The 7,500-nt window shown below is 45.1% G+C and overlaps 1 protein-coding gene across 1 annotated transcript in view; it reads right to left on the reverse strand.

Moving 5' to 3' along the window:
• LOC308317891 (peroxisomal carnitine O-octanoyltransferase-like) overlaps positions 1-7,500 on the reverse strand; it is a gene marked incomplete at its 5' end in the record, with an annotated part of 26,731 nt that overhangs the window by 11,620 nt on the left and 7,611 nt on the right. Inside the window, 5 exons of the mRNA XM_080767239.1 lie at positions 1,279-1,386; positions 2,268-2,351; positions 3,757-3,858; positions 5,935-6,060; positions 6,390-6,483. Of these exons, the coding sequence (XP_080623365.1) occupies positions 1,279-1,386; positions 2,268-2,351; positions 3,757-3,858; positions 5,935-6,060; positions 6,390-6,483 (514 nt within the window). The remainder of the gene's footprint in view (positions 1-1,278; positions 1,387-2,267; positions 2,352-3,756; positions 3,859-5,934; positions 6,061-6,389; positions 6,484-7,500) is intronic.

The raw sequence follows: 7,500 nt of genomic DNA on the forward strand, positions 1-7,500 counted from the left end.
TTTGCTTCTACGGGCCGTCGGCATGGAACAAACTCCCACTGTACCTTCGTCAGGCAGCGTCTGTAGACATTTTTAAAGCTCAGCTCAAGACCCACTTCTACAACGTTGCATTTAATTGAGTTTTAATATGCACGTTCCTACCCTGTCCTGACTGATTTGCTGCATGTGGTGTTTTTATTTGTTTTAATTTATTTTAATTTATTTTATGTTCTTATATTCAATTTTGTTCTTTGCCATTGTTTTATCATTTTAACTACTTGTGTTTTATTGTATTCTATTTTTGCCCTGTGAAGCACTTTGAGCTGCATTTATGTATGAAAGGTGCTATACAAATAAAGTGTATTATTATTATTATTACATTCTCACCTCAGTTTGTGAACCTGTACTTAATTCCATGACATTCAATGTAACTGGGTCATTCTCCTCGACGGCGTAAGGCCGTCGGACCCATGCCGTTTGCTGTGCTGTGTACTCTGAAATAAACATCAAGGAACATCATCTCGTCGTCTGTCTGCCGTGCACATTTACTCTCCTGTATGGTATTTTAATATACTACAGCCTTTATTGAGTTTTATTCGAATTTATTCTGCACTGTAATTGTATTCCCCCCTTATTTTGTCTTTTAATATATGTTTTTTCTTATGTTTTAAACGGTACTAAAATGTCCTTTTATAATGTGTCTAGTGTTCTGCCTCTACAACGTGTTCATGCCTAATGTGTTAATGCAAAGAACTTTGAATTGACTCGTTGTTGAAATGGTAAATGGTGCATTTTATATATAGCGCCTTTATCCAAGGAGACACACACACACACACACACACACACACACACACACACACACACACACACACACTGTTTGTACTTTCACAATTAGATCCGATATCATAATGATGTGTGACTGAGTGGCATAATTTACTCTCCTGTTTTATTACTGTTAGTTGTGTAAAGAGATAAGACATGTAGGTGGATGATTTCCATGAAACCGTGTGGTTTCAAGAGAATAACCGTCCGACACACGGCTCAGCATATTTCCTCTCAGTAGGCTGGGGTGCAAAACCCAAACTCAAATTCTTCCACCCACACAACTTCCGTGTTCGCCTATGTGCCTATGTGTTGGTTAATGAGCACCAGCATAAATGAGTACCAGTAGGGGCGCTGTTGTGCCAAAAAACAGAGAAAGGGATAGTGCTGCACTGTTGCCTGTTAATGAGAGAGAGAGAGAGAGAGAGAGAGAGGGAGAGAGAGAGTGAGGTTGGGGGACATTGACCGACAGGTTACCGTCTCCAGGTAGTGTAGTTTAGCCTGGCTGACGTCTCTTCTGACGGCATCGTCTACGGTGAACACCAACTCCTCTGGGAGAGACATGGGCCTCACGGCGTCTGTGCCCTGTGGACACACACACGCACGCGCACACGCACGCGCACACACACACACACACACACACGCACACGCACGCGCACACACACGCACAGAGAGTTTGAGAGAGACTGTCTACCGTTATCGTTTGTCATTGATGTTAACTAAAACCATGGCCTTTTCCATTTAACCCATTCTGACCTAAGATCAGATTTAAAAAAAATGTCTTCTATGTCAGTCGCTCTTCGATTTTTCAAAAATAGCAGACCTATAAGTAGTGTGAGTTCTGTAGAGCTTACCGTCCAGACTCCGTGTGAGTTCTGTAGAGCTTACCGTCCAGACTCCGTGTGAGTTCTAGAGAGCTTACCGTCCAGACTCCGTGTGAGTTCTAGAGAGCTTACCGCCCAGACTCCGTGTGAGTTCTGTAGAGCTTACCGTCCAGACTCCGTGTGAGTTCTAGAGAGCTTACCGTCCAGACTCCGTGTGAGTTCTGTAGAGCTTACCGTCCAGACTCCGTGTGAGTTCTAGAGAGCTTACCGTCCAGACTCCGTGTGAGTTCTGTAGAGCTTACCGTCCAGACTCCGTGTGAGTTCTAGAGAGCTTACCGTCCAGACTCCGTGTGAGTTCTAGAGAGCTTACCGTCCAGACTCCGTGTGAGTTCTAGAGAGCTTACCGTCCAGACTCCGTGTGAGTTCTAGAGAGCTTACCGTCCAGACTCCGTGTGAGTTCTAGAGAGCTTACCGTCCAGACTCCGTGTGAGTTCTAGAGAGCTTACCGTCCAGACTCCGTGTGAGTTCTAGAGAGCTTACCGTCCAGACTCCGTGTGAGTTCTGTAGAGCTTACCGTCCAGACTCCGTGTGAGTTCTAGAGAGCTTACCGTCCAGACTCCGTGTGAGTTCTGTAGAGCTTACCGTCCAGACTCCGTGTGAGTTCTTCAGCTGCTCGTCAATATAGTCGTACAGAGACACCATCACCATGCCGTCATACGGAGCATGCTGAAACACAATGTGATATTATATCATCATCATCATCATCATCATCATACTATAATTCTAACAATGTCTGTCTGTCTGTGTGTCAGAAACACCGCCGTAGCTCCTTACTGCCTGCACCAATCACTCCCACTTTTCACACACAGGCATTGAGCCGAGTGGACACAGTGCCAGTCTCGTCTGATCTAACGTTTAAAGATGGAATGCCATGAGTTTTTCTTTTCAAAATCTTTTTATTCGAGTTTTTGTGACAGACCCAGGGGTAAGCATTAGACAGACATATCAAATATGAAGAATAAAAATAAATAAAACTCCATCCCCTATCCCACCCACCCCCCACCCACACTCCCAAGGATAGTCGAAGAATACATAATCTATATACACATACACGGAATACATGCATATAGTTACAAAAATTAATAAATTAAATAAAAAGCAGATAATAAATAATAGAGCAGATTTTAAATAGCAGAGCGGAATTTGTTTCATTTCATTTGTGGCTGGTGTGGCCGAGGCATAGGCACGGCGCGCTATACCGTTTGTGTGTCGTGGTAGAATGTCATAAACGGACCCTAGGTTTTGTAAAACTTTTTTCCAGAGCCGGCCATTGAAAATCTTAACATCTCCAACTCGAGACAGGACATTATATCACGAAGCCACTGACGGAGCACGGGGGGCGGGGCAGCATCCTTCCATTTGAGCAGAATGGCACGCCTAGCTAGCAATAAGGCAAAGTCGACCATACGACACTCTATGCGTGTTAACCCATTCTGACCGGGCACCCATTTTGGTGTTAGCATCATGTTATGCTTTACCTATTGAAAAATAGCAGATCTACAAGCTCATATCGCGCCACCGAGTGGCGCGATACGAGCTTGTAGGTCTGCTATTTTTGAAAATTTCGAAGAACGACTGACATTTTTAGAATCTGATCTCAGGTCAGAATGGGTTCATCAGACCAGTGTGTGTCCAGTGGAAACCTCGTATGAATCTGATCTCAGGTCAGAATGGGTTAAGGGATCCGGGTCTAGATTTTGATGCAAAATGTTGGACAGAGTCTTGAACACACTCCCCCAAAATGGTTGTAATTTGGGACACATCCAATACTGATGGAACAAAGTTGCATCACCGCTCTTGCCACGGAATGCCATGAGTTTTTGAGTGGTGCAACCACCTCCTACAGACAGCTATGGGTGTCCGTGGCTGTGTCACTGTGCCCCTGGGTCTGAGCACGGAAATAGCATATTATCACCACCAAGTCTCACTGCACACACACACACACACACACACACACACACACACACACACACACACACACACACACACACACACACACACACACACACACACACACACACACACACACACACACACACACACACACACACGGAACACGTCATGGACTCACGTCACAGTTGCATCCAAATGTCCCGTTGGAGAAGCAGAGGCTGTTGTAGGACTTGTCTCCCCAGCGGATGGTAGGGTCACCGGTCAGCGCCTGCTGGATTATCTGGGGATCGGAAAACATGTCTCGACTCAGTGTTTATATTGTGGCGTTCGTCACATAACCTGATATTGGCTGAGTTCCTTAAAGAATGCTGAATGGGAACCCATTTTGGTGTTAGCATCATGTTATGCTTTAGCTATTGAAAAATAGCAGATCTACAAGCTCATAGCGCGCCACCGAGTGGCGCGCTACGAGCTTGTAGGTCTGCTATTTTTGAAGAATCGAAGAACGACTGACATTTTTAGAATCTGTTCTCAGGTCAAAATGGGTTAATCAGACCTAGTGTGTGTCCAGTGGAAACCTCGTATGAATCTGATCTCAGGTCAGAATGGGTTAAAGAATGTTGAATGAACTATAGCTTGTATTGGTAACTTTGACTGCACAGCAATAGCCTCCCATTTAACCTCCTCGTATAGGCCTATATTTATCAACCCACAGTCGAATGTTCTGCTATTTCATTCACTTGCATAATGAGACAGGTGTTTTCATATAGACCTACATTGACCTTGCCGACATCACTTAGCCCCTGACATTTCTTTTTTTATATATATTTTTTATCCCACGATTTTGTAACCCATTGTTCACCCCTGTGTCAATCATCTAATCATTAGTGCCCAGGATCACATTAGATTCTAATGTGATCCTGGGCTCTACACACCCTCCGCCAACCTAGTCCCCATATATGGGGGACAAGGGGAGACCAACCTAGTCCCCATATATGGGGGACAAGGGGAGACCAACCTAGTCCCCATATATGGGGGACAAGGGGAGACCAACCTAGTCCCCATATATGGGGGACAAGGGGAGACCAACCTAGTCCCCATATATGGGGGACAAGGGGAGACCAACCTAGTCTCCATATATGGGGGACAAGGGGAGACCAACCTAGTCTCCATATATGAGGGACAAGGGGAGACCAACCTAGTCCCCATATATGGGGGACAAGGGGAGACCAACCTAGTCTCCATATATGGGGGACAAGGGGAGAGCAACGGACTTGAACTCATGCTTCCTTCATGCCTGAGTGTCCAAGTTGCTCCTTTACACCTGACAGGGGGGAGTTTCCCTGGTTGGATGTATAGCGCGTGGAAGGAACACGTTATTCCAACCAGTTCCTTTCCCCTCCATCAGGCGCCCCGGCTGGCCAGGGGGAGGCAGTTTAGAGACCAGGATAACTGCATGTTTTCTGTGAGGGTATCTACTCTAGGGGACACGGGGAGAACATGCAAACTCCACACAGAAAGGCCCTTTCGCCAACCCCGCCTTCGGGTATATGGGCACTGATGACGCGGAGGAGGAAACACGCCGCCAGCACACACAGCGTCCCGAGCGGGAATCGAACCCAGGACCTTCTAGCTGTGAGGCGACGGCAATACCAACTGTGCCACCGTGCCTCTGACTTTTAATTGAATAATATTTGGACTGCTGGACAAATAATATTTTAATATACTGTATATTTTTTCTCATATCTTTGCTTCTGGTGGTGGGGGTCCCTGGAACAACATATTTTTAGACCGGGGTCGTCATGAGGTTTTTCAGAAAACTGTCAGGATTTAGAAGACGTGCGTGCATGCGTACGTGTGTATGTGCCAGGGGGGCAGTCAGACAGATATTTTGTGAAGCCACTAAGGAAATTAAAGTTCATATAATGGCCTGTTGTGGCGCTGTCACTGGACCCAGAAAAACCCATAGCCCAATAGAAGTCCATGTATTTGGGCCCAACTTCACCTAGACTGTATTACCTTAATAAACATGGTCATGAATTCTTTCTTCTTCCAGTCACTAGTTTAAAGTCTCATTTCTAATTTTTTTTTTTTTTTTTTGGAAAATTATGGTCCCATTAATTAATTAAAACGGAGAAGAAGGGGGGGAAGTCCCGCCTCGTTGTCTGGGCCAGCCAATGGCCATGCAGCTGGGCCCAAACGGATCTAGAAAGATGGCGACTTCCATTGCAAGGACTGACAGGCTTCATTTTACGTTCATGTTAGACCCGGGGAACGCTTTGTCCATATTCTTTACAGTCTATGGTATGTGCATGCGTACATGTGTATGTGCGTGCGTGCGTGTGCACGTGCATACCTGTGTGTAGTCCAGTGGGGTGGCGGAGGGCTGTGATTGGTCCAGAGAGATGACGAACAGGCTGCTCTGAATGGTTTCCAGAAGATTCTCATTGGTGGGATCGATGCTGATCAGATACTGTCTGGCCTGTGTTGATTATGACAGCCCATTTTAGTTTTAGTCATTTGAAAAGTTTTCGTTTAGTTTTTAAGTCACATTTTAGTCAAGTATTAGTTGGCTAAATATCCTAAGATTTTAGCCGACAAAATCTACAGGTGATTTAGTCGACTAAAATGTATTTCGGCGGGCCTTGATGTTGTCGTAATGACTGATTTTAACACTTGCTGAAAATAGCAGATGTACAAGCTCACAACGCGTCGCAGCGTTGTGGATCATGCTATCAGCATGCAACCAAATGTAACATTTTAGTCTAGTTTATATTTGTTCCCTGGCATACGTTTTAATGGGGTGTTCACCTTGGCCCACAGCGTCCTGTCCTCTGAGGTGAGGACCGCCAGCCCTTCTCCCTCTGGACGCCTGGAACAGGAGTCCTTCACGTAGCTGAGCTGTCTGCGCACGCACACACACACACACACACGCACGCACCGGACGCACCGGACACCCACACACAGAGAGAGAGATAGAGATAGAGATAGAGAGATATACTTTATTAGTCTCCCGAGGAAGAAATTTGTCTTAGAGAGAGAGAGAGAGAGAGAGAGAATATGACAGTTAGGGGGTGTATTTTTACTCTCTTAACCCTAGAAACACATCCTTTTTATCAAACCATCGCTATACTCGGGTATATTTTACCCAATGTCAAATATTTAATGAATCATTATTTCATCGTGACTTTTCACACACAACTAAAAAAATATCATAGGGGGACAAAATCTATGGGATCACAATAACGCTAAACGCGGGTTTGATTGATTGATTGATTGATTGATTGATTGATTGATTGAAACCTTTATTTATTTATTATCGAAAAGAGCATTGAGGTTCTGCCTCGTTTGCAATGCTGACGAGATCACATATATATATATATAAAACAATTAAAGACAGATATAAAACACAAATCAAATCTTCACGTACGGCATAGAGACACAATACACAGACAGTGAAACAAAGCATACGTTAAAAAACATTACAAAAAAAACGTTACATATTGAGGTAGGGAGGGTTCAGATGAGGTGAAATGCACCCAAACACCTAACCTGACTCTGCCAGCTGGGGGCGGTACTGGGTAACCATGCATGTTCCCCAACACCGCAACCATCTGGGATCTCTCAGGGAGTTGTGCTAACACCGAACAGCTCGTGGTTCGAACCAATCAGCGTGAGCTAAAGGCGGGATATGTGCGAAACCGGATGTGAAGCTATATAGACACGTCAATATGATTGGTTGTGTTTGCACGCCCACACGGTGATAGACAGACGGTCCCATCCAATCATCTACCATGTATCTTGAAAAAAATGAACAGCCCCGTCATCGAATTGCCTCCCGAGATCCCAGATCCCAATAAGCTGTGAAACAAACTTGTGTAGCAAGCTTCTTGGATCTGGCAGCGTCAGGTTACCAAACACC

This window comes from Protomyctophum bolini, assembly GCF_963924005.1.
Source record: "Protomyctophum bolini genome assembly, chromosome: 7".
Taxonomy (NCBI): Eukaryota; Metazoa; Chordata; class Actinopteri; order Myctophiformes; family Myctophidae; genus Protomyctophum; species Protomyctophum bolini.